We start from the raw sequence: 27,989 nt of genomic DNA on the forward strand, positions 1-27,989 counted from the left end.
CAAGTCAGGCTTGTTTCTTCACATTTCAACCATGCTTGGCTGGACCAGAAGGCCATGGAGTCCTATGACCTTTGAAGTTGCAGTCTACAAATGGAATGACAGGTGCCCAGCAGAGCAGTGTGTGAGCAGCATGACTGAGAAGGGCCATGTCAGATCCAAAAGCCAATTAGCACCTCGCCAGCCAAAGAAAACCTAGTAGTCCTCTTCCATCTTCCATGTGCTAGTCGACTTAAACTAAAATGATCTGGGAACCAAGTAAGAAAACTCTCTTTATGAAGCACTATCAATAGTGACATCAAACAGGTAAGATCTATCCAAAAAAAAAAAAAAAGAGTCCAAAGTCAGATGAAAAATAAAATTCAGAGATTTTTTTTCCAGATTTTTCAGGCCAGACTAGTTATTCTCATCCTCCTCAAAATCTGGGCTGGAGAATTATCTCATGTTATCTCATACATTATCTCATACATTAAATTTTCCTCAAAATGTACCTATTCACACATAAACATGCAGTTTCCTAAGTAAACAAGTTTTTAAATAAAGAGAGTTTAAGGGCGGGGGGGGGGGGCAGATCTAAGTTTGACTTAAAGACTGAACTTCTAAATTAGAAAGATGTTGGGTATCTTTCTTTAGAAAGTGAATCCAACCCTGAATCCAATCCATTCAAATAAGTTCTGCTTTACTGTCCATGGAGTAGCAGGTGGTAAATGATGACTGAAAACAGTTTAGAAAACCCTCCTTACCTCTTACATTATGGAAAAAGGGAAGGGGATGAAGAAATTAACCCTGCCAACCGCCCATTAAGGAAGGAAGCCGCCAGTCTCTCAGCAGGAGGAGGTACTCTGTAACGCAGGTTATAGCTGACAAGTGGAAGGGAGGTTCCCAAAGTCCCATTTACCCCAGTTCCCACTCTCAGTAGGGGACAAATGTCCCCATTCTCCTCTCTTCATTTTGCTCTCATGATGTAAGACAAGCCAAAATGGGAACCGCAGTGAAGTTAAATAACATACAGACTAGAGGCAGTCACTAGATGGATGAGAATAATTCACGTGGGTCATAGGATTTTTTTTATTTGTTTTTTAATTAGTTACACATGACAGTACAATGACCTTGACATATCATACATTTGAATCAGATGGGATATAATATCTCATTTTTCTGATAGGATTTCTTTATCTGAAATTGTGTGTAGGAAAAGGAAATGTGACTCTCTGGGCAACAGCTTCTCCCACCCCCCAATGCCAAAAGCACCAAACCAAAACTACGCATGGATCTGGACCCTCCCCAAAACACTGACCAAGAGAAAAGGCAACTTCTGAGCTCTAAATTAAAACATCATATGAAGTTCGGAAATGATGCAATGAAACTGCCGTAAGCTAATAAAGTAAATTGCATTTTGTACTGCCCAAAGATTTAAAACAGTGAAGCATAAAGCCTGCCTTAAAAAAGCCACTGGACAGGGCTGGGTTGTGGCTCAGTGGTAGAGAGCTTGCCTAGCACGTGCGAGGTCCTGGGTTCGATCCTCAGCACCACATAAAAATAAGTAAATAAATTAAGGTATTGTGTTCAACTACAACTAAAAAATAAATATTTAAAAGGAAAAAAAGCCACTGGACAACTAAGACATGTCCAAAGTGTATGCTAGGAAAAGCTCATGAGGGAACTGGCTGTGTTATCATCAATCACATGACAAGAGACGCAGACCCCATTATAAAGTCACACCACCAGCTGATGGGCATTGGGTTACAATTCAAGGAGCCACCTCCACTTCTTGCAGAGGTTGATGAAAAGCAGGAACAATTCAATTACAAAGCAAGAAATACCAGTTCAGTTGCAATGTCAACAGAAGTCAAGGCAAACTGCCTTACTTGGTAAAGCAGAGAGCAGTTTTATATCATAATCACAGTCCTGGGGCATTATTTAGAGACTGAGATCTCCGCCTACATCAACAAGCAAAACAATCTAACAACATACTATTATCCTTAGGAAGCTGATCCTCAATCAACCCATCTTCCATAAACTTCTGTGGACACTTGCCACTTTGACAGCTCAGGAAATTGGGAGTGCTATGCTCAGAACAAACTCCGGACAAATTCAACAATGAGGGTGGCTGGAGTCCTAGCTATTTACCTATCCTGTGCTCCTAGCTGTTCTTCTCATCTAAAGAAAGTTAAATTATCATCAACTGTCAGACTGAGATGCTAGGAAACATTAAACATGGTGTTATGCAGGACAACAACCCAGAAGATCAAATTACATTTTCTTTGAAAGAATACCAATCTGAAAGTATAACTGAAGCTCTCCTACTTGATGTCAGGCCCTTGAGAAAACGTAAAAGCTCAAATTCTTGAGTATTTACTACATATCTGGGGGTTTGCATCCATGAACTCAGTTGTTCTTGGCAAAACACATGTCAAAGTTTTATTGCCCAAACTCCTGAGGCTTACATGAGGATTTGCTGAGATCATAAAAGTCATCAAGAGGAGACCAGGGATTTCAATCCAGGTTTGTTTAAATCCAAACTCAACCACAAATAAGTCTACCATTCAATAAAACTCTTTGCTGCCTAAGTATTTCCTATAATAGGGATCCTGGAATGTTAGGACAATGCTACTCTGAGAAAGAAGCCTGGGTAAAAGGTGACAGGTACATTAAGTCTAACAGGAAAACACTAAGCACTAAGGGCTGGTCATTCTCAATGTGGTGCCCACACTCTCTCTCCAGGTCAACTCATCTAGAAAGACACCATACCCTTTCTTTCTATGGCTCTGCTTTTTATTCCTTCTACCTCAAAATCTTAAACTCATATCCAACTCCCCAAGCATGAAGCACAGAGCTAAAATGAAACTTGTAATTTACATGCACATGAATGTATGTATGTTGTCAGTCCATATTTACATGTGTGTATATGTGCAACAGTAATCACTATAGAAAATAGGAAATACAGACATATATTTGTAAATCAGCAGATTATTATCCTCTAAGGAAAGCTATTGTTATAACTGATCATTTATCCAGAGCTTTATGCTTATACATGGATTTACATAGTGTTTTCTTTAAAGATTATTTTGACAATTCTGTACCTTTCTGTTTTCATTCAAAAGCATTTATGTATATTACTTCTATGGGAACATTTTTATCACTATTGGGAGACTAAAAGTGAATGTTTGGTTAGTTAGGAAACTGTTTGGCTAGGCTATTGAACTCAAGGACCTCTTATAAGTACATATGTATAACAGAATGCACAAAATACTATACAGCTCAGAAAAAAAAGAAGAGGAAAGCTCTATAACAACAGGAAAAGCAACAAAAAATATATCAGATGATTTTTTTTTAAAGTAGAGATCTAGCTCTTGGGTATGGAAGATGATAAATAAGGACTTAGAGCTATATTTTCTTTCACATATACACACACATACCAAGAATTCCAGGAGGATACATATGAAAGTACAAGTTGAACCGTGTGTAACTGCTGATAACTCAATCATTTCTGATTTATACAGACAGCAGTTTCACTTGGTACAGCCTTAGTAATGATGGTAGTTTTAAAATCCTGTTTGGATCTCAACTCAACAGATTTCAGAAACCATAGGCTGAACCGCATGAAATTCTCAATGCTTCACTATTTTTGACCTAACAACTGTAAAGAAAAAAAACTTGATATTATTGACATTAGATAATTTTGGACCTAAAAGATGGTGATTTTCTATGGCTTAACCTATTATTTTCAGCGGTTTTAGATCTGGTTTGCAGATGCAAGAACTGAGCCCATAAGATGGTATGGAATCTTTCCATTTTATGTCTTTCTAGACTTCTTGATTTGTCAAATCTGGGAAAGTTTTATCTACTTAAAAACAATTGTGTAAAGAAAAGAGAGGTGCTGGAATGGTGGCACGTGCCTGTGATCCCTACTCGGGCAGCTGAGGCAGATGAATCACCCAGTTTAAGGCCAGCCTCAGCAACTTAGTGAGATTTCAAGCCACTTAGTGAGACCTGTCTTAAAATAAAGTTTAGGGATACAGCTCAGTGGCAGAGCACCCCTGGGTTGAATAAACAGTATCCCCCTCCACACACACACACACACAAAAAAAAAAAAACAGACCAAAAAAGTGTGCGGGTGAGTTAACAGAAAAATTCAGGCCTCAAATTTCTGACTATGTTCAATTCTCAAAATGTATTAACAACCAGCTACCTGAGCCATCCTCACTACAACTAGCCCAAGACCAGATGTTGTTTACTTAGGTAGGTGTGGCATAAATCACAGTAAAAATACTTGTGCAATACTGAATATCACTGAATTTAAATGCTCATTTCCTCCCACCTCTCCATAGAAACAAGCACCTGCTTTTCTCCTGGTGGGCCCACCTCTGTAACAGTGCATTGGCCCCACCTTAAAAACCATGCCCACTGCCCGCAATTCCTTCTCTCTCTCCTGCATCAAGACCTCAGTTCTGAATTCCTTACAGCAAAGCTAGTCATTTCTTTCTTTTTTTTAGTTGTAGATGGACACAATCTCTTTATCATATCTCTTTATTTTTATGTGGTGCTGAAGATTGAAACAAGTGCCTCATGCATGCAAGGCAAGTGCTTTACCCCTGAGCTACAACTCAAGCCCCGCCCCCTTTTTAAAATAAATCAACATGAGAATAAAAAAGTGAAACTACATGGTTCAACCTGTAGTTGTTTATTTCAAAAGATGCATAGAATTTCTCTCAAAAGTTTCCAGAGACAACTAAGAATATTTGCTAACTTCACGGAAGAAAAGACCCTTGATCACCCGACTAGCATTTAGCACACTGGCAGGCAGGTTAAGAACCCAGATGACCTAGGTTCCATCTTGGTTTTGCCACTGACCAGCTATGAGATATGGAGAAGTCACTGACCTCTCTGTGCCTTGGTTTCCTCAACTATTCAACAGGGATAACAACATAACCTATAGGAGTTTTCTGAGGATTACCTGAGCTTCATAAACATTGCTAAGAAACAATATTTGGTGTTTAATAGAGTAATATACAACCGTACACTGTTCTAACTTTCTGAATTTTATATTGTGCTATTGCATTAAGGGAACCAAGATAACAAATGGAGACTCAATCAGTTTCTATTGAGACCCGAAGAGACAAATAAAATCATGGCCATAAATACATTTCAGACTTGAAAATTATGCTGCAAGCAGGCACACAGAGTACCACAGAAAGCAGAACGAGCCTTCACAAGGAGCCTGGCTTCAAAGATGCTGCTGAAGCTATTGAAAGCCAACCAGAGACGATTCGTGATCAACACAGGAGGAGCAGCCTCTGTGGCTGACTTCATCTTGCACGACTGCTTTTTCCCCATAGCTGGTAAGGATGCACGAAGCCACCAGGAATCAGCCATGGGTTTGCTTTGTTGTATTAACTGTAGACAACACTCTGACATCATGGTCATTTTTATCATGGTCCATAAAAGTTTTTCACTCAGAATTGGCCACACTGAAATAATACCTTCCCCTTCAAGATTTCTGCTCATCTTCCTGGCTACCAAGAAAATCCTTCAAATCAGTCACTCTTGACAGCCTTAAAAAATTCTTCTTCATTCAGGATAAACAATACTTTGGTTGGTTTGAAAAGATGTTTCTTAGACAGCCCAGCTACCTCCTACGCTGCAAGAGTTTCAAAGAGGGCTATAAAGAGAGTGACAGCTGCTTGAATTCAGAAGTCGAAATTAAAATAAAAGCTATTAGAAGTGGGGGAAAAAAAAACCCACTCCACAGGGAGACAGGCTTTAAAGAATTTTTCTCTCTTCTATAAATTCTAGTTACCTGCCATGAACTTATTTTCACCACAGACGCAGCTATGTATTTTTTTAAGGCGTTAAATAAGTTTTTCTCCTCCTGAGAGAGGGGGAAATGTTCATCCCACACAGCAGCATAGTTAAGATTATACAGGAAGTCGCAAAAGAAGTTGCCTTTGCTTTGTCACTAGCATCGGGGGGCTGAGCTCCAGGGGAGGCTCTGGGAGACGCCCGTGTAGGGAGGCGCGGTACATGATTTATAGACACGCCACAACTCAATTACAGCCCTGAATTTCTGGCTGCCTTTTCTAACCCATTGATCTCGTCATTGTAAAAGTGAGTTAAGAAATAATCTGTCTACATATACTGTCACGGATTCAAGTGTGGTCTTGAATTTAACTTCATAACACAATAATTCCATGTCAAGGAATCCGAACATGCTCCCCAGAGATGTCAAGAGGCCTTCACACTCAGGAAGCTATTATCCACAGCCCACCCATGAAATGTCATGCAAAAAAAAGAACGGGGAGAAGAAAGATTTCCGAGCTTAAGAAAAAGATGGGGTGATGACAATTCTGTGTCAAGCTGATCAGATATGTCTATGAAGAAGCGTTGATAGCTGCAGGGTAGCACAGCAAATCCAAGGCACTATGAGGTCTTCCTCACACTTCTCCCCCTGCTTGTGTGTCCTGCTAACATGTGGGTGAGGACAGGTGAGCCTGTGTTCAAGGAGGGACTTTCTAAAGGTATTTCCTTGGGAACTGAAGTTAGAGAGCATATAGCTGCTCCGGATGTTAGCTGTCCTTCCCTGACTTGATAGAAGTAAGAGTCTCCCAGGGTAGAGGTGGCCTCTGCTTTACAATGAGCCTATGGATGAATGTGGACGGAGCTGTGAAAATAAGCAGCTCTTCCTTGTTTATAGTTATGAGGCTATCCTTTCTCTAAGACGACATTTTAATAACATTAAAATATTTATTCAATATTTCTCTTTCTACCGACTTTCCATTTACGTTCTTTAAACCAATACTTTTTATACTGTTTTCACTAAACCTCTTTTCCAGTAAGAAATCCAATAAGAACATGTATTGAATATACTAACAAAATACACACTTTCTTCTTTTCAATGGAAAGATGGTTTGCAACTTGAAGAAAAACAAAAACTCATGGCCAAAATGAAGGCCTAAACACAAGGAGAAAGTCCCATATGAGCTAAACATTAGCTGATGACATCCATTCTGATTCTGCCTTCATTTCCCCATCTAGTCAGTTAAGAAGTCCCAACAATTGGCTTAGCATCTCTCCCAGCCATCCATTTTCTTTTACCTTCCTAGTACTAATTCTACTCACACCCACCTAAGCCTAAATTAACTTGACCAGCCTTTTACTGTAGCCTTCCTGATTCCTACAGGCAGGTTAAGTCAGTTTAAGTCTTCTTAAATATCATCATCAAAAAGTGGTAATTTGGGGCTGGGGTTGTGACTTAGTGGTAGAGTGCTCATCTAGTATGCATGAGGCACTGGGTTCGAACCTCAGCACCACATAAAAATAAAGAAAATAAAGTCCATCAACAACTAAAAAAATATTTTGAAAAAACAGTGGTAATTCTTCTCCCCTGCTGACAAACACTAGGTGCTTATAGCAAGGCTCCTGCTCCTTGCTATAAGGCACTCTGGCTCTGAGAGTAATATTGAAGAGCAATATCTGAGTGCTTACTATGGTGCTAAACATGTTATCCACCATCACCTTCTCAACCATCCTCAGTAGCAGATACTGTCATTACCTGACTGCATTAACAGACTATATTTAAAGAGCACGACCAATGTGCCTGAGAGGAATAAGAATACACATTCATCAGCCCAGGCTCTCCCCGCCCATTCACTCCCTGTCACCTGTCACTAAGGAAGGTGTCAGCCCTGGCCCTTCTTGTCAGGCTACCTCCTCTCACCCTCACCTTGCTCTTGCTCTCTACTGTCTCAGGTCTTCTTTTGGGTTAGCCACCCCCCTCCACCTGGAGCCCTTTCCCAGACACATCCAAATGACTCAGTTCAAAGAAACTTTAAACCTGACCCTATATGTACCACAGCTCTGAGCTCCCTCCTCAGAGGTCTCCTCTCTTCCGCAGCCTGGACCAGGCACCTGCTGCCAAACTGCTTCATATTCTACTGTCTAGTGACAAACAGGATAAAAAAAAAATTTTTTTAAATGAACTTCTTAAAGGAGACGTGGTGTGGCACGATGGGGATCTTACAAAAGTTCCTTAGTAGATATTCCATTTTAGTTTCCAGTACCCTAAAAACCACTAACAAATAATAGAGGCAGAAAAACTCCAATTCATAAGGCCTTACAGTAGCATGCTTTCTATTCTCTTGTTCATGAGTCAGAATTAAACCAGATTCTTTCAGCCAACCTAAGGTAGTAAATTTATATCATCAGCATTACTCTTGACATGTGATACTTCAATGTTCAGTGATTACTCAAAGTACCAAATCAATATTATTGAGGCTAAAAGGACATCTATATGCGACTTTTTGTCCTACTCTATTTTTTTTTCTGCTCACCTCCTGCCCCCTGCTTTTGTACTGGGGATTGAACCCAGGGACGCTTTACCCCTGTGCTACATCCCCTGACCTATTTATTTATTCACGTACTGGGGAGTGAACCCAGAGGTGCTTAACCACTGAGCCATAACCCCAGCCCCCCCCCTTTTTTTTTTTTGGAAGCAGGGCCTTGCTAAGTTGCTAAGGCTGGCCTAGAACTTGCGATTCTCCTGCCTGAGCTGAGCCTCCTGAGGCGCTGGGACTACAGGTGTGGGCCACTGTGCCTGGCTCCTGCTCTGATTTTGGAGACTGATCCAGATCAGGATATAATCCTACTTAGAACAGAAGGCAAGGATCACACTTGGTCGTTCATCCATCTCTCTCTCAATCCTAGTGAGCATTTTCCTTTTTGCTTATGTCTCTGTACCCTCCTCATGGTATCTGCCACGCTGTAGGACTACAATAACACATGTTCAACAAAATGTGCCACAGTTAGCACATTCCTGATCCAAATGTTAAAAGTGCCAACCCAACGGTACCCAAGAGAGACCAACACTAGAATAATATTAAATCATGCCAATTGGCTTGCAAGATAATTTTGTTTTCAGCCCATGTGAAATCAGAGTTTTTAAAGTTGCCTAAATAAGTAAACTGTTATATCATGTACAAAAGAAGATAGGCACAGAATGCCTAATTATATACAAGAAGATACATATAAAAACTAGTCCTATAAATGCCTAGTTTGGTTTAAAATTAGACCTAGTATAAAGGAAGAAAGAGAACTTAATCAAAAATTCAGATGGTAATCATCTTCTCCACCCCTCCCCAAACCATAGCTTAAAATTTTTTTCTGCCACGAAAGAAAAATAGCAAAGATCACTTTCTTCTCATATGACCTAATGGACTTCCCTTGTATTTGAGGAAATTACAACAAACACAATAGTCTCTTTTCATAAGAGGTAGTAAAGATGCAAATTTGGGGTAGGCTAAGGAAATAAAAATGCAGAAGGGTAAACCAAGAATGAAAAGCAAACCTTGATTTTGAGTCATCTTCTTATCACTGAGTAACCTACTATATATTTGTCTATTTCACACCTGACTTAGACAAATCTACTCAGCTTTGACGTTCATGAGGTTATTAAATGCTCCATGAACAGAACAATATGGAGTCCACATATTAATAAGAGAATCTCAGTATAGATTTAATAGCTGCATTCATTAAAGAAGCTAGCTAGATGCTATATCTATTGTGGTTCATGTTAATCATCAATAAAGATCTTAAATAACTAGAATTTTAAGTTATTTTTTAAGAAGTTTAAATTATTTAATCATACACAACATAAATAGTGAGCATGCACAGTATGGATTAACATACCCAGACCAGTTAAAGTCCTTATCATGCTAAGTTTCTCCAGTTAAACTGGTCATCTATCAACTTGGGGTGGGACTCAATGAAGCAGAATCAAAATCATGTCTCACAGCAAAGGTTTTATCTGTTCCAGGACAACACACATTCTCAGGTTCCAGGCCTGTTTCCTGCAGCTCATGTTAACAGGCTTGCTGACTCTTCACGAATAACTTTTTGATCTGCTTGACTGTTAAACTAATTCTGCATGTTTTCCAAGACTGGCTGTTTGGTACATCACTAGTTTCATACTCAAGGTAGAAGAAATAACATACCACAAACCACTTCACTTGACTGTCACGTGTGTAACCAAATCACAGGGATGAGGATAATCTCCAGTCATGCAATTTAGTTCCTCGAAACCTGGCAGATAATCTGCCAAACTTTTAAGCAAAATCCATTTGTCATGGGTTGTACTGAGTCATATGGGGGACGAGGATATAGCTGCATTTAAAATGCCTATCAAACTTGCATCAAGTAGAAAAATTGCCAAAATTGGCCATGTGCATACTTTCACCCAAACTAGGTCTACATGGGAAGAGACTTTACTATTATCAAAAGAAAACATACCAACAAAGATTACATTTTTGAAATGTTTAACTAGTGTTAAAAATTAGATTAGGGCTACTAAAAAAAATTCAGTCTCAGTAACAAGAATATATCTCTTTTTTTAAGGAGGCAGAGTTTTCAATATGCTAAATGACAATTAATAACATGAATCATGTTTCAGTATCTTTTCCCTTTATGCTTCTTTTCAGAAAGTATATTCTCCATCTTTCTCCGTTGATCTCCCAGTATTTTTAGAGTAGGCAAAACAGTGGAAAAACACAGACCCTTACTTATTTTCTCTCTGAAATACCTCTTTTTACACAACTTGAATTTCACAAAAGCTTAACCTCAAGGTGGAGTGATAATTGTTTTTAGCTGCTTTAAATTATCTTATGACTTCCAAGATAAAATAAAATCACTCCATGACCAAACTCATAGATTTTCCTGATTCTGACAACTTAAAAAAAAAAAATCAAGACTGAAATCAAGGATTAATATAAAGTTATAAGATTTTTCATAAAATACAAAACACATGATCAAACATCATCAAATAATTAACATAAAAACAGATTAAAGGGGCTGGGGTTGTAGCTCAGTGGTAGAGCACTTGCCCCAAAAGTGTGAGGCACTGGGTTCAATCTTCAGCACCACATAAAAATAAATAAATAAAAATAAAGATACTGTGTCCATCTACAACATAAAAATAAAAAAGAGTAAAGGAATTCAGTATATGGTGATCATTTTTTCCCTTTAAAACAAATACTTTTTAAAGATTGTTACATCCAATATGGAAGCTGAGCCAAAACAGAGGGAAAAGTAAAAGAGGGGTGGGGTGGGGTGGGGGTAGTTCCATGAAAACAGAAGAGAGATCAGTGGGATCCAGGAAGGGGATTGAGAGAGGAAGGAGGTGGGAGGAGGGATGGGAAAAAGGTAGAATTGTGGAATGAATCTGACTGAGCTTTTTGTATGTACATATATGGATATACCACAGTCAATCTCACCTTCATGTATATCCACAAGGCACTGATTAAAAACAAAATTTAAATAGAAAAACTATAAATTAAAAAAAAAACTAAATACAGGAAAAGGAATAAGGGGAGGGAGGAAGAGAAAGAAGTACTGCAGACTGAATTAGAGGAAATTATATTCCATGCTTGTTTAATTACGTCAAAATGAACCCTAATATTATGTATAACTAAAATGAATTTTTAAAAAATTAAAATATGGGGGGGAAATGATTGTTACAGCAGGTCTGGGAGTGTAGCTCAGTGGTACAGCATTTGCTTAATGCACAAGGCCCTGGCTGGATCTCTAACACCAAAGAAGGAAATAAAATTATCACCTAAAAACATAAAAGCTATGACTATATACCATCTTGATTTTTCCAGAAAATGTGCACTGAATACAGATTTATTTTGGCCATCAATAATTATTTAAAAAGCCAGCAACCAAAATACTAGTACCTCCCTAAATATGATTAAATATTATGATCTCATTCCTTAGAATACCCCAAACATGTAGACGTGATTTTAAGATAAATGTCTTTGGGTACCTCCTTTCATCTCCTTTATGAAATAGTCAATCCTGGCTTGCTCAGGGGTCGATGAGTCAACTTGGGTCTGATTCCATTTCTTCTGGATTTCTTTTTCCCCTCCCACCCTCTGACATTTGCTTATTTCACTATTTATTAACACTTCTACCAGAGAACAGGTGAGATGCAAAAGAAGGTGCAATTCAAACCAGTCAGTTTTACTCCTTATTAGCAACTCTGTTGAAGAAGAGTGAAAAGTGAGAAAAAGACCAAAAAAAAAGAAAAAGAAAAAGAAAAAAAAGCTGAGATCAGAAGCAAAAACTAATGTCTGAAGGGAAGTTCTGAAATTAAAAGTTGATTTTAATGATTCATATCCCTTCCTCAGAAAAATAACTATCTGGGTGTAAAACTAATATTTGTTTCATACGCACAGGCTGTAAGCCATTTAAAAGAACAGCAGAAGGTCTCAGTCCCCCGGTGCTACTATAGGGGACATTCTGGGTCTCCCTACAGATATTTCTGAGTCACTTCCTTGCATGGATATTTGGATATTAACTCTTTGGCTATTTGAATTTGTAGCTGCTTATGATTCACATTCTCATCATCCCCTTCTTCCCTTTGAAAATCATCCCATACATCCAAACCAATATGACCTCAGTAGTTCAAAAGGCGAATAAATCAAAGATAGTTTTTAAATGTGTGGGGGAGTGGCTAGTTTCAGATTCAGGAAATGGCCTCGAAGTGGGAAAAGTCCCTTGATGAGAGTCAGTTTCAGGCCAACAGGTAAAAACTCAGGCTTTGGGACCAGGATTTTCTTGTTCTCCACAGAGAGAATCACATGATTACAAAGCACCAACTGGTGGCCGCTACATGGCTCAGTCTTGTTTGGCATGGAACATGGAAAATTCGTATTTCCAGGCTCTCTTTAAAAACGGAGTGATCTAGCATTACTGAGACAATGTGGCGACATAGTAAGGATTAGCTGGGATAGGGAAGCTTGGATGGGTCCTGAGAATCACTGCTTGCAAAGTCCCATTGCAGCCTAGTCCACTTGGGTCGATCTGCCACCTGCCATATGACAATTAAGAATTCTGCCTTAAGAGACAGCCAGGCAATTGGGGTAAGTAAGGTACAAGAGCCATGAAACCCCAGTGCCGTGGTGGCCTGTGCCTTTAATCTAGACGCATTTAACATTAGACGCTTACCAGCTCCTCACATAAAAGATCTGCTTTAATTTTAGTTCCCCTCCCATTTGTCTCAGGGTTATGTAACCTCACAGGAGGTCACACAGGTCTCCCAAAAAAGAAATTTAAGCTGTCTTTTAAAAATAAAAAAAAAGAAAGAACCGTGCATGACAAAGAAACACAGAACTGAAACTTGCATTTTCCTCCCTGACAAAACAGCTTCGCCCTCCCTGTTAATCTCAAAAATTATAATCTTAAGGGAAAAATAAATGAAAACACAGAGGACAGAAAGCTGTGGCCTGCCCTGAGGACATCCGATATGCTATACTCTCAACGTGCCGGCAAGCAGAAAAATATAATGAACGTCTTACCATCTTCCAGCTCGAGGCATAGATTATAAACAGCCATGGGTCTCTTGGTCCTCTGGCCTTGCCTCTTGGACTGCCTTGGTGGAGCGTTTGGGGGTGAAGCTGACAGGCAGATGGGCTCAGGAAATGTGGTGTCAGGCGAGGTCCGAAAAATCTGCCATCAAAGCATAAAAGACATCGGTTGTTGTCCATGAACAGAAACCTGTGTATTGCTACAGCAAACCAGCATCCAACAACATTTGATTTGGAATTCAGTCACGATAGAGCAAAGCCAAAATCCATTCCTTCAAAATTTGGGGAATAGGTCAGAAACCTTTTACTTTTTTTAATAGAAGGTTTCAAAAGAAAAATTCTCATTAAATACAAACAGCAAACCATATTTCCAAATTTTCCAAATATTTCCAAATTTTCCCCTAACACTAAGCAAAGCAAATTATTTTTACCAGGAATAGACAACAGCATAGCTCTCCATTCCTAAAGGAAGTAGCCAGTTTACAACACTAAAAACAAATATCCCATTAAATTTTCAGAGGGTTATATTTATGCCAAAATGCTGGTCTCGATTTTTTTCAAACTACACAAACAGAAACATCCGACTGCAAATATTTTTTACACGTTTAAAAATAGCCTGTGCTTATGAAATTACCTTTCTGGATTCCTATTTACATTTTTCATAAAATGTTTTGTAGATTTTATTAATTCATTTAATCCCCTCCAACTTCTCTTAATAATTTCCCCTTCCATGGATGAAACCTAGAACATTAGCACCTTGATTTATGTACAGTGTGGTTCATAGATCAGCAACAATAACATTAATTAAAATGTGCTGCTTCTTTACTTAGCAATTTCTTTCCCTTTGGAGCAAAGTAATAAGTGCCATAAAGGAAAGTCTATCATACTGAGATGATTTATGATAGACCTTGCTTGGCTTCCAACAACACTGGACACCCTTCAGCCTTCAGAAAGAAATAAAATATATCAGAAACATTCACCCAATAGACACTGCATCTGAGAACAGCTTACATTCCTCAGGTGGAATGGCAGAAAGCCATTCAGCCAGCTTATAACAAAACATAAACATAAAACTCATGATAAAAGGCACCTCACAAATAGCCCAGTGTTGTAAGGAAATAATCACTTATTCATTTAATGAAAACAGGCACATGACCTGTGATAAGAATGAAGGTATCACTTACACAGGGGCAGGATGTTTAAAAACTAATGATGATGGAGTTTTAATTGCACAATCTGAAAGTTCTCACCTAAAAACTATTATGTACCAATAAAAATAAGCAATTTTAACAGAGCATTTGCTTTATAGTACCACACTGCCCCCTCATGTGTAAATGGAATAAAAAAAAATGCTATAAATTACTGTGGACAAATATTTGCTAGTGAAAATCTAATTTATTGCTCCAACTGATAACCTGCTAACACCATATTTCCACGGCAGCCATGTTCTAATAGGGCACTCTGGCAAACAGCAAAAGACTTATCTGCCTTAAACATCCTCTGCTGCCTACACAACTGTCCATGGTTGGATTTGCAGCCATCTGCCATTGTTCGAGTTAAAGAAAGTTGAGTGGTGGGAAAGTGAGGGCAATTCAATGAGAAGAAAGTGTGAACAGTGAAGGAGAGAGATGGCTACATAATTCCCCTGAAAGAAAATGGCACCTGTGACCAAACTCCAGGACTTATCTATGGTTGGCTTTTACAAACATGTCAGATGCCTCTGGGAGATAATCAGAATAGGAAACCAAATAATACACAGATTCAGGACATCCAAAGCATCAATAAGCCCTAGAAAAATTAGCAGGACTTTCTGGAAGATCATGCTGAGATGGCACATGCTGACCTCTTCCTCCTCCTGCACTTTGGGATGTTAGTATCTGGGGAAAAGGTGCAGGGACTGAGGTGTGGAGGTAGCTCCAGTCTGCAGAGCCAGGCTGTGCAGGACTGTGACTAACATTCCCAGGAGACTGATCCGAGTCCTTCCTCGTTCCTCAGTCCAGAACCCAGGACTGGATCCAAACTCGGCTGGTCTCCAGAAGACTCCAGGAGCTGTTTAGTTTACACCAGGATATCTGGGAATGGGGACTAGACTTTGGGTTGTTGTGTTCTGTTTTCTTTGGTTTACATTTTAAAGCTCCCAGGTCATTCTTTTTGTAGCCAAGGCAAAGAAACACTGATTTGAACAGTCATTTCACAGCTGTCTTGATGAAAGTCAAAATCAGAATACCAGAAAAATGATTTCAAAAAAACTGTCACTGAGCATAATCAATTTGTTGGATCATCCCACGTTCTGGTTAGGCATACCATAGTTCAAAGATTCTAACCACCAACCACCACCTCAATATGGTCCGTATGCCATCAGCATCACAGAGAGCTACACTGTTCCGCAGATTAGTACAGGTAACTAAGTCACAGTTGCTCCCTGGAGACAGTGCTGTCCTGGCTTTGAAGTGTCATCAGCTTACTCATAATTCTTAACACAGTATATAAGTTCTCATGTGTATGAGGAGGACACCACACCTACATCTTGAGCTATGATAGGGATTAAATAAGGTAATGCTTACAAAATATTCAGTGTAGCACTTGACAAACAGCAACCAGAATACATGGTACCTATTTATATTAGTGATATCATCACTTACAGAAAATAATAAAAAAAAATTTGGATCCTCATTATTCTGCTCACTACTTATTTTTTTAAGATCTTGAATATTCTCCAAATTCAATGATCTGAGCCAAATTATTCTAAAGTGTTCTGGAAAAGAACATGAAGCAGTGAGCTAAAGAAAAGTAACAAATAGGGCATATTTCATGATCCCTAAGTCAGCTAGGACAAAAGGGGTGTTTCGTCTCTAAATTTTTAAGTTTATATTTTTTTTGCACTTAATACATTTAACATTTAATAAATACCTATTGAGTGCAGACTTACTTAAAAGCACTTGGAACCCTCTCAACACACTCTGAGGTTAAGTTCCATTCCCCGCACTCCACATAAGAAAAGTTCAAAACTTAACCAATCAGCCCAAGGCTCTCAACTGATTCCCAAGCCCTTGATGCCAAACTATAAAAAAATTATAGTTTATGACACAAACAAAATTTAATTGTTAGGAGGGAAAAAAAATCACCAGCCGGTACTGTTTCACATCTGTTCAGAAAAAGTGACACTGGGGAATATGGTCACAAGCCCACCAGGCTGCACCAGGCTTTTCCAGATGCTCTAGGAACACACAAACTTTCAGGTTCACCTCGTCTTCCAGCATTCTGTCGTCAATTCTAAAGTCTGTTTGGGTTTTTCTAAGCTGTAAAGCTCCATATTCTCCTAGGAGTTTTCTCCAGCAATGATTTTACAGGACACTCTTTTTACCTCTAGAACAAGGAGGAAACATTAAAACTATTAACTTTAAAATGTGCGCCCATTTTCTGGCAATCAGATTCTAGAAGTCAACCTTTAGCTTGCTTTGTTCTACACTGTCTAGACGTATGCCATCCCTAAAGTCAATAGAGTTCCCAGTTCTAGACTGCCCAGATGCAAATTCCTCTTATCACTCAGACCTCTGAGCTGCTTTCCTCTCCCCCGACTTTCCTAGCATCCTGCCTCTCCCATTCCCTTTATTTGAGGGCAGATGAAAACATCTTAAGCAATACCAACAAGAAAGACATCAAGTCTATGCTAAACTTTTTTCTTTTCAGGGTAAAATCTTCACACATCTACCTATTCACAACAGAAGGAAAAAACTCAAGCCAAACAACCTAATGACAAAAAACAGAACTCCATGTGTAGGTGTGTCAGGTAAGGAAGCGCCTGCTTCTTCAGGTCTCCGAAGAGTGCCAGCACAAACAGAAGTCTGGCACCGCTGCTCACAGTCTCAGAATCCTCAGATGCAACACAATGGATGCACATGCCCATGGGACTCAGCCATATGTACACATCCCTTTGCAAACCCTTCATGCCCTGTCACCAGGGGCCCCATGTGGATACGACTACATCACTTTTGCCAGAAACACTTTGCAGAAAACAGGAAATAAGGATGGTCTCCAAAAATTCTGCACTGGTACCCAACTCAAACCTGCATAATTTGATTCAACTGAATTACTAGTATGGATCAGGGAAATTAAGGGCAGATAAGGACATTGTTTTTTGCAAAAATATTTCTACAAAAGAGTTCACTGGTCTTTGCTGTGATAAGAAGATTGTCAAGATGTTTGTGTACTTCTGGCATCTCTAAAAATGGTAAGTGCAATTTTTGGATACTTGCAATATGCCCCCCCTCCATACCAAGTCCCTGACTTCCAAAGATTTCAACCAGATTTCCTGACTCCACTGCACATGTCTCTGTCACTGGGGTACACTGTCTATAATACCACCCAGTCATATTAAGCCCCATTCATCTTATGTCCTCATTGGTGATGTCCTATCTCACAGAACTTTGACCACCATAAGCAGACAGGGGTGGATCCAGAAGATAGCTGGAAATCAATTTAAACTCACTAAAGCAAACTTTTAACAAAAGAAAGAATGATGGAAAATCAAACATTCAATCTTATTTCTAAAAGGCATAATTACAAAATGGTTGAATATTACTTTTAGTTTCAGAGTCTACAGTGTGTTTAGACAAATATGCATCACTTTGGGGTTGTGCAACTAAGTTGGCTCCAAGGTAACCTGAACTTGTATTGACGACCTCACTTCAGAGTTTGGATACTACGTCAACATTACAGAGACCACTGAAAATCTGTTTCTAACTGTCTGTCCTTGAGTCAGCACTACCCCTTGACTAAATATGGGTCTATTCTGGAACATGTCACTAAAATTGATAATAGAGACTGACAGCGAAATACCAGTTGGGTTAAGGCTTGAGGCTGGAAAGATTTGTGTTGGTTCTGTTTCATTACAACTCAAAATTTCATAGCTGGAAAGTATCATGGATATCACTTCGGCCAATCCCTTTATTTCACAGTTAAGCAAGCTGAGGCTAAAGATTTGCTCATACTCATACCTCTAGACAGTGCCTGACTCGGGTCCTACCAGACCAGGGCTTCAATGTCAACCACTTCTCGTCTTACTGGCTCAGACCCTTTCTCTCCAAAAAAGCATGCTTCACGCATGTACAGCTGACCCTCTGAACCCATGGGTACCATATCCATGGATCCAATCCACTGTAGAGGGAAAACATTCAGGGAAAAAAAATTGCCACTGTACTAAACATGTACATTTTTTACGTTATTCCTTAAACGTTATTCCTTAAACAATATAACTATTTATATATCGTTTATACTGTAATAGGTCTCATAAGTAAAAGAGAGATTGTTAAAACTATACAGGAGAATGTGTGCACATTATATGTAAATATGACACCATTTTATAAAAGGGACTTGAACATACATGGATTTTGGTACCTTGGGGGATCCTGGAACCAATCCCCCATGGATGCCAAGGGAGAATGTGCTTCGTCTTCTGAGGAGACCTTGCTCAACTGGTACAAATTCCTCAAAGAGCTTTTATATGTACTTTAGGTCCCTGGGACAGAAAGTGGAGTATGTTAAGAATCCTGTTTGGATTCCTGTCAGTAGGGGCCCTTTCCACTGTCATAGGAGATTGGCCAGGAAGTTAGAGAAGGAAGAACAAGGGACATTCTTATTCCTATAGTCATTCATCTCACAGACCCATGATTTGGAAAAATAACTTCAGGTTTGAAATTTACAACTTAAAAAAATAAAAAGAACAAAGAGCAGCGCACACTTTTGGGAATGTAAAAAGTTGGTAGAGTTCTTGTTTTCCTTTCCAATTTTTTAGGTTTAACAGACATTTTCAAACCCATGCCCAAGTTCCAGGGGAAACTTATTTCTGTAGCATTCACACAATAGTGACACTGACTTTAGTTTTTACCTTAGAGGTTTGTAAACAACTTTTATCAATCAGACTTCTTAAAATGGTACAAACTCCAGAACTACCTACTCAAAACATAGGCATTTTCAGTGACATTAGCTAGGGTGCCCTGACAGTGTTTAATAAAGACCAGAGAAGGGAATTGTAATAAATAGTGGATAATATGCTGAAAACCAAACAGCAATTTTCACAAGCTAAAATTTTTCTCCCAATCTATACAAGAAAACCTCTCCAGATTAAGCCAAAGCCACATCACTCTTATACACATGGTAAGAACATACATTCCCAATTACAAAATGTTCTTTTCTGATTTGCAAATCTTTTAAGAACACTCCAGGTGCAATTTTAGCCATTTGCATCTGCAAACATTTGGGAAGCGCAGCAGACACTTTCCAAAGTCAGAAGAAGCCACTTTCCTAAACACAGCTGTATCTTTGGCTTTCATAACCCAAAAGTGTCTACAAATATCCTTCCCTGAGCAAAAAGTGAATGCCTAGCTAGAGTGCTTCCTCAGTGCATCCTTTGCTCACTTGCAAACTAGAACTTCACATTTCAGCAGTGAAGGTCTAGGATAACATTAACAAAATATGCTCTACATCAACCATCAGGCACGCTGATGGTTGTCCTTCCTCCTTCAGTTCTGGTCACAACCTCTCTTGAGGTTCATTCTTCTTTTTCATTCTCTTTCTAGGCCTTAAAGCTCTCTTGGAAGCCACTGGGTCCTGACAGCAGCACAGATGATGGAACCCAGGTAGCCTACCATTTGCAGCCCCAAAGACCTGGGGGACCCCAAGGAGAAAAAAAAAAACCCAATCTCCAGTCTCGTGTGAGCTCTGATAAAAAGAATTGTCTTCAAGTGTCACTTGAGAAACTTTCAACTGAATAGAAGGAAACACATTGAGAACTGACTGACCCATCACCTCACACAACTGTCAAAATGACCCATATTTTCCTTTAGGTATGCAGTCACGACATTTTGGTCATTTAGGTCCAGGGTGGAATAATTAGTTCCCTAGAAAGAAAAACTAAGCCATGGAACTATTAATTCTCCAAAAGGAAATGTCTGAATTTTAATCACAGTGAAGAAAACATCTGCTGAGGGCACATATAGGTATTTGTCAGAAACCTTCTCTAAGTACATAATGCCCGCTGCTATGGCCCACATATTTAAGATATAATGCAACACTCATTTATGCCACCAATAAAATGCCTTAAAGCAAGACCACATTCTGAACGTGGTCAACAGTGGTACTTTACAGGAGGCTGCACTTGTGTGGGAGTGGAATGGAATATCATAGGTCTTTTAAATTAATCTCCACTTCTACAATTTATGGGAATAATTAGACTTTTCTTTTTTAAAATAAAATCCTATTTATATCACAAAGGTGATAACTAATATACATTACATGCCTTGTAGAAATGTTCAAAAATGCAAAAGAACTCTTAAGATTAAAAACCGCCCACTATCCCACACAGAAATATTTTAAAATTTTGTTGGCTATTCCTCAGGGTCTTTTTTTCCTTTGTGATATTTTGTCTGAAAGAATAACATGGCTAATCAATTCTATATAACTATATAAGGAACTCAGGCTCCTAGAGTTACCAGTGACCAATCCTTAATTATACCTGAGATGTGATTCTGCTATATACATCTATAAAGACTACGCTTTGGGGCAAGATTTGAATTCTAAATATTTTAGGACTCAGCTAGACTTTATCATCCACTTAGGGGTTTTAAAAATATTCATGAATATATTTTAAAAATATTCCAAACAGCTCACCATTCCAATCATTGCTCCTGCCAACCTACCTGTATGGGAAACTCACACATCCAGGAACCAGATACCAGCCTCCCCTTTCATGTAAATGCACGACTCATTTTAAAAAGTCTCAAATATGATGCAAAGTATAAACTTTACCTAGTTCCTGAACCTCAAAAGAAATGACAGCTACCGCTTAGATTCTTGGCCTGTTCATCACTTTGGAGCTCGCTGCTGCTTCTACCATAGTAGCTGTGTTGGAAGAGCAAAAGGGAATATTTTGCTCAACTGACCTTACCTCACCCATGTCTAGGACCAGCTTTGACACAAAGATTTCAAACACGATGAGGGGTGAACTGGAGCATTGTTAAGGTATATTCCTTTAGCTGGAAGGAAAGAGAACAGTCGGAATAAAACAGCCACAAAACCACAGAGGAGAACAAAAGTTCTTCATCTGAACTGTTGTTAACATCCTAATAATCCAGCGTCTGGCACTCACATCAATGGGTCACACATGCTTACCTCTGTCTTGGGAAGCAGTTCAAGAAGCCAACACTGTTATCATTATCAGTAGATAATCATATTAAGATGTTCACATAATTTAAATCCCAGCTAATAATTGTAGAAGAGGCAAGAGTCAATGTTCAAACTCAAGTGACAGTTTGCTGAGGAGTAGAATTTTCAAGGGAAATCTGCTAATGGATCACTATTAATTACAAAGAGAAAATAGGTATATTTACAATCAAGAAATCTAGCACCATCTGTGGCAGTTTTGAAACATGACCACAAATTCTTTGACACTTTTTTTTTTTTTTTAAATCTGGGGTGGCATCAAAGCTTCCCCACACACACGCCTGAATCTAAGCAGACTCATGACTGCTTCAATATCATCATATAAGAAAGTGAAATATAGGACTTCTGGTCATAAGCCTGTTGCCTCCCCTTTGTTTTCTGGGACTCACTTGGAGTCCCACAGCAGCCATTTTTGTGAGGAAGCCCACACTACATGAAGATGACGTGTAAATCCATGCTTAACCATCCCAGGGGAACCTAGTCTCTGAGTCAGCCTAGCACCAGATGTGAGTACAGAAGTCTTCAGATGACTCCAGTCCATAGTCATTCAAGACTTCTCAGCTTGGGCCCCAGACATCACAGAGACAAGCTCCCCTCACTTGCACTGTCTGAATCTGTCTGTACAATCATAATAACGAAACTGGTTCTTTTACAATAGTAAATTTGGAGTTCTTAGCTACACTATGATAAGTAAGCAGAAAACCACCTTCACCAAAGTACCTTCACCCATAATTAAACAAGCCAGTATCAAGTGCCTCCTTTATGATGCCCAAAGAATCAACGTCATTTATATACCTCCCTAAAATACATAGTCAATCTAATCATGAATACCCAAATGAAAGATCACTTTATAAAACAATTTCCCTTTCCACTTCCAAAGTGCCAATGTCACGAAAGACAAAGACTCAGACACTACTTGAAAGTGAAGGAGACTACAGAGACATTACAATTATTAAGCCCAATGTATCATCCTAAGTTAGACTCCAGACTGGGGAGATTTTTCTATAAGGATATCATTGGAGGACAGGTGAAATATGAACATGGACTCCCACACTGAAGCAGTGTTACTCAGACATTTATGCACCTACCAACCACCTAGAGGACTTACTAAAAAGCAGATTCTGAGCTCAGGAAATAAAATCAGAATTAATAAATGGCATCAAATTAAAAAGCTTCTGCCCACAAAAAGAAACAATTAAGAGTGTGAATAAAAAGCCTATGGAGTGGGAGAAAATCTTTGGTAGCTACTCTTTCAACAGAGGAATAATACCCAAATTATAAAGAACTAAAAATGCTTAGCACCAAAAGAATAAGTCCAATTAATAAAGGGGCAAATGAACTATACAGTCATTTCTCAAAAGAAGAAGTATAAAGGGAGAACAAATATATGAAAAAAATATCCAACATCTTTACCAATTAAGGAAATGCAAATCAAAACAACACAGAGATTTCATTTCACTCCATCTAGAATGGCAGGCATCAAGAATACAAATAATAATAAATGCTGGTGAGGATATGGAGAAAAATAAATACTTACACATTGAGGGTGGGATTGTAAGTTAGTACAACCACTATGGAGACCCACATGAAAGTTCCTTGAAAGACTAGGCATGGAAACATATGACCCAGCCACACCACTCCTTTATTCCAACCCTAAAAAACTAAATCCAGCATACTATAATGATACGTGCAACCATGCGTTCATAACAGCACAATTCACATAGACAAGTTATGGAATCAGCCTAGGTGTCTTTCAACAAATGAATGTACAGAACAGCAGGGGACAGGGATTGTGGGAGGAAAGGTGGGAAAGGGGAAGTATGGGATTATTAATAAGACCAAATTATGCTAAGTGCAGATTCAAATATGCCACAATGAAGATTATAATTAATTCATCGATTAAAGAATGCATATTCACATTTAACACATCTGTAGCAGGGCCCAATAATCTTCTTTACTTCTAAAAAACTTCCCAGTTAATTAAATGTCAATGTGTTGGATTACGAGCCACATCTGGAGTCATGCTTGATAACAATATTGCATCCACATCAAATTTCCAGAATGTCTCCTTGATTTTAGGAGACACATGCTCAAGTATTTAGGCATGAAGGGTCATGATGCAAGGGAACTTAGTCTCAAGTATCTCAACAGCAAGAGCAATAAGGATTGTTTTATGTAGGGAATACAAATGTTTACTGAAGTTTTCTGTTAGCCTGAAAATTTTCCTAAGAAAAACTTGAAAAAGAAAAGGTATGCAAGTTATCTGAACAACCACACAAGGTAGAAAATTTTACTTCAATGAGGAAACAGACGGGTAAAGAGATTAAATAACCAGTACACGATCATATATATTACTAGTAAAGGGTTCCAAGGTCATAAAGTTAAACAGAATGTTCGTTGCTATTAAAATACACTGTGGCCTTGGGAGAATAACTTAACTTCTCTAAGGCCTCAGTTTGCTGAGAGTTACACCAAACCAGATGGGTTGTGGCACCTCAGACATCATGCTCTTAACCCAGGTGCCACCTTCAATTGCCATACTCCTCCTCACACGCCTTATTAGGACTTCATGCTCCCTCTACTTCCATGGCAGAATAAAAGGAGAATGGCAAACATTCATAAAAACTGTGTTGTATAACTAAGACCAAACCACAAAGATCCATGAAGTTTTGAATTAGTTAACTATAGGAAATGTAATATCAAAAATTTTTGATATTACAGCTTAGGGGTAGAGTGCTTGCCTACCTAGCATGTGCAAGACCCTGGGTTCAAGCTCCAGAACCACCAAAAGAAAAAAATTAAATTTGGAAAATTAAGCACATATTCATTCTAAGAAATAGTATGCCCCCATTTCACATACCAGAACTTAGGGTTTACAAGAGCAGACTTGAAAATTTATTATGAAAGGAATGGTGACCACCTAGAAAGGACAACCCCAAACCAGCACAGGTTCACCAGGAACATGCAAGTTAACTTCTTTTGGTACAGGGTTTCCAGGTAGGGAAACAAATCAAAATTCTGTGACTGGAGATTCCAACAAGGCCTTTAAAAGTGTCATTCATGATATTCTTATAAATAAAAATGAAGAAACACAGCAAGGATCAGATCATCTTAACATTTTTCATCTCAGGACCTCTTTACATTGTTAAAACTTGCTGAGGACCCCAAAGAATTTTTGTATGTGAATTACATTTAGTAACTTTAACTCTGAAACTGAAAACAAATTTTTGAAAATATATTCATTAATTAAAAATAAAGCTATCATTAGCCAAGTGCAGTGGCACATGCCTATAATCCCAGCAGCTCAGGAGGCTGAGGCAGGAAGATTGCAAGTTCAAAGCCAGCGTCAACAATTTAGCAAGGCGCTAAGCAACTAACTCAGTGAGACCCTGTCTCTAATAAAATACAAATTAGGGTTGGGGATCTGGCTCAGTGGTTGATTGCCCCTGAGTTCAATCCCTGGAAACCCCCCCTCCAACAAAAATAAAATAAATAAATAAATAAAGCTATCATTTTATTTTATTTTTTCATATTCCAGGGCTCATATCTTACTGTCTTTCAAAATAATGTGCTATTATTGAAAAGACAGACATGAAGATGAGTGACACATAAGACTAGAAAACTATATCCACAGGTATTTGATTTTTTTATCCTAATTTGTTATGTAAAGCAGCAGAATGCATTACAATTCATATTACATATATAGAGCACAATTTTTCATATCTCTGCTTGTATACAAAGTATATTCACACCATTCGTGTCTTCTTCATACACGTACTTAGGATAGTGATGTCCACACCTCATTCTACCATCTTTTTTTTTTAACCTCCTTACCCCCTCTCCCCTACCTAAGAGCCTGCCTAATCATCCCATGCTTCCCCTCCCAATGTTAAAAACATTAACAATATTTTTTATGAAAGATAACTAATTTCTAAAACAAGAATAATTTAGTGGGAAGAATGGCATTGTTTTATACTTTGTGGATCTCTTTCCTGTTTGACCTACTGGAAGACAGCTGCACTCTCCTATCTGCTTCTGCATTCAACATGCCACACCACGTCAAGAAAATGCCACTCTACAACTGTAGAGCAAAAAATGCAGTTATCATAAAAATAGCATTGACCTCACAGACTCCTGCAAGGATCTCAGGGAATATCCAGTTCACACCTGTTGGATCCTGAACTTAGATGCTGATAGTATTAGCTGATTATCAAGATTAAAGATATCATCCCCAAAGGACCCTCTTCAGTAGAGAAACACCCAGATGAAGGCTTCACAATCTCAGCACTACCGACATTTAGGCCTAAAAATATTCCGTTGTAGAGTAAGTGCATTGTGAGGTGTTCAGCACTGTCCCTGGCCTCCAGATACCAACAGCAACCCCAGAACCAGTCCTAACAACCAAAACACGTCTCCACATCATGTTTGGTCCTCTTAGGGGCCAAACTGCTCGTGGTTGAGATCCACCACCCTAAACCTTGAGAAATGTTTCTAGAAGTTTGCCTCAGGGCTCCAGTTCAGTATTTATTAGCATTGGCCTGGTTTTCATTCAGATGACATGAAACAGGGGACACACTGAAAAATTTCCTAAGAAATGTGTCCAAAAAGCTTTCAACAGACCAGCAAAAGATCCAATGGGGGAAAATGTTTTTTAACAAGCAGCTAAACAAGAACAGTATGGGAGATGTGTGCCTCAGGGGTAGAAAGGAGAAAGTCAACATGGACAGGAAGCCGGGACAGGAAGCCCGGAACCAGGCCCCTGTAAGTCGTGATTGGCAGCTTGATATGGTTTTAGACAGAAATGAAGCAGACCTTTGAGGAAGAGGCTAACCATTGCTGCTCCTTCTCCACTGGACCACAGTCAGGGTTACACGCAATTCTGCAACGAGGGGGACGCTGAGAAACAGAAGTGGCTTCAAAAAGTGTGCCCAGGAAGGTGGGAAGTTCAAAACTAAGTTATAAACCTCAAGGAACTAGAAAGAAATCCAGCAAGCCACAGTACTGATGATAATTTCTAATTTATAAAAATGGCATCACATAGAAGAGGCATAACCTTTTATTCGGGCCCAGAGGTTAAAGCCAGGGATAATGGACTGAGAATATAAGTTATATGTCCACTGAACACACGAGAAGGGTTGAAAAACAACAAACCAAAAATAACTTCTGAATTGTTGAAATGACACAGCCCTTGGGCAAGTTAGTTTGGAAGAGAGTAGCTTTGGGATCACCAAAGTTTTACAACTAAGGCTGGGAGCTTTTAAAGAGGTTCATATGTGTGTGCAACACTTGAAAACACTGACCCACGGAATCTGAGAGCCAGAAAATACATTCCTGTCCCCAAAAGATAATCTCACCAAGCTATTTGAACCAACTGACTCACTCTTCTCACTAGGGAACAATCCCATCAAGTCGATCAGTCACCCTTTTCAGCAATGGAGGGTAACCCTCCCCTGACCTTTGATAAATACCCTATGTATCACTGTAACCTGAGCTCCTCTTCTGATTATATCCACAGATGACAGTGTCAACATGCTGCAGGGGTGACCCTGATTGTTTTAGGAAGGAATTAATTACATCTTGTCTTTTTTTTTCTTTTCTAATTTTCTCTTTCCAAAAAAAGATCCTGTCAGATGCTAACAAGTACACGAAAAGGTTTTGCAAACTGTGACCATTTCATTATGCATATTCATTATAAAATAAAGGTGGGCAGACACCCACCGCAGTAAGCTTGGCCGAGACCTGCCTTGCTGACCTGCACAGGAGCATGGGCCAAAGGTAGGCCTAGGTCCATCCCATCACCAGCAGATAGCAGTTGTTTGGCATAGGACTGCCTCCCGCCAGAGCTCAGGCTGGCCAGACCCGCCTCGATAACCTGCTCAGGTACCAGCACCCAGGGTAGGCCCGGGTCCATCCCACCACCAGCAGGTACCCACCAGAGCTCAGGCTCGACCCAGACCTGCATGCTGACCTGTGTGGGAGCCAGGGCCAAGGGTAAGGTTTGGTTAGCCCAACACCACCACCACCCGGGAGCCCAGGCATAACTCACTTCCATCTTGAGACACTGTAGTCATTCCCATAGCCTTCCCCATGCAGTAGCTTCTACCTTGAGACAAAAGACAGGGATTAGAAGCAGCTGCATCTTGGAGCAGGCATCCCAAAGCCAGTGTAAGCCCCGCCCTTTCAGCCCCATCACTGAAAGATATTGGATCCACCTTGGGGCACCTCCACTGCTATCTCAAGTTATATCCTGCTATTGCTGCCACCTCCTATAGTTGCAGTAGCATCCATCCTGGGACACAGGAAGGGTCTGAAAGCCCAACACCAAGGTGAGGTACAGATAATCTGCACAGAAACTATAAGATTATAGGGTAGAAACTGTAATACCTCAGATCCACACTGCAAAAAAGGAAATCA

The 27,989-nt window shown here is 39.3% G+C and overlaps 1 protein-coding gene across 3 annotated transcripts in view; it reads right to left on the bottom strand.

The window, feature by feature from the left end:
* Positions 1 to 27,989, bottom strand: part of Arhgap10 (Rho GTPase activating protein 10) — a 298,879-nt gene that overhangs the window by 34,777 nt on the left and 236,113 nt on the right. For all 3 annotated transcript variants that reach the window (XM_046459111.2, XM_058583937.1, XM_058583938.1), the window contains exon 19: positions 13,347 to 13,497. In XM_046459111.2, coding sequence (XP_046315067.1) covers positions 13,347 to 13,497 — 151 coding nt within the window. The remainder of the gene's footprint in view (positions 1 to 13,346; positions 13,498 to 27,989) is intronic.

The sequence above is a fragment of the Marmota monax genome, unplaced genomic scaffold, assembly GCF_021218885.2.
Source record: "Marmota monax isolate L192 unplaced genomic scaffold, Marmota_monax_Labrador192_F-V1.1 WCK01_AAM20220418_F8-fsc00002, whole genome shotgun sequence".
Lineage (NCBI taxonomy): Eukaryota > Metazoa > Chordata > Mammalia > Rodentia > Sciuridae > Marmota > Marmota monax.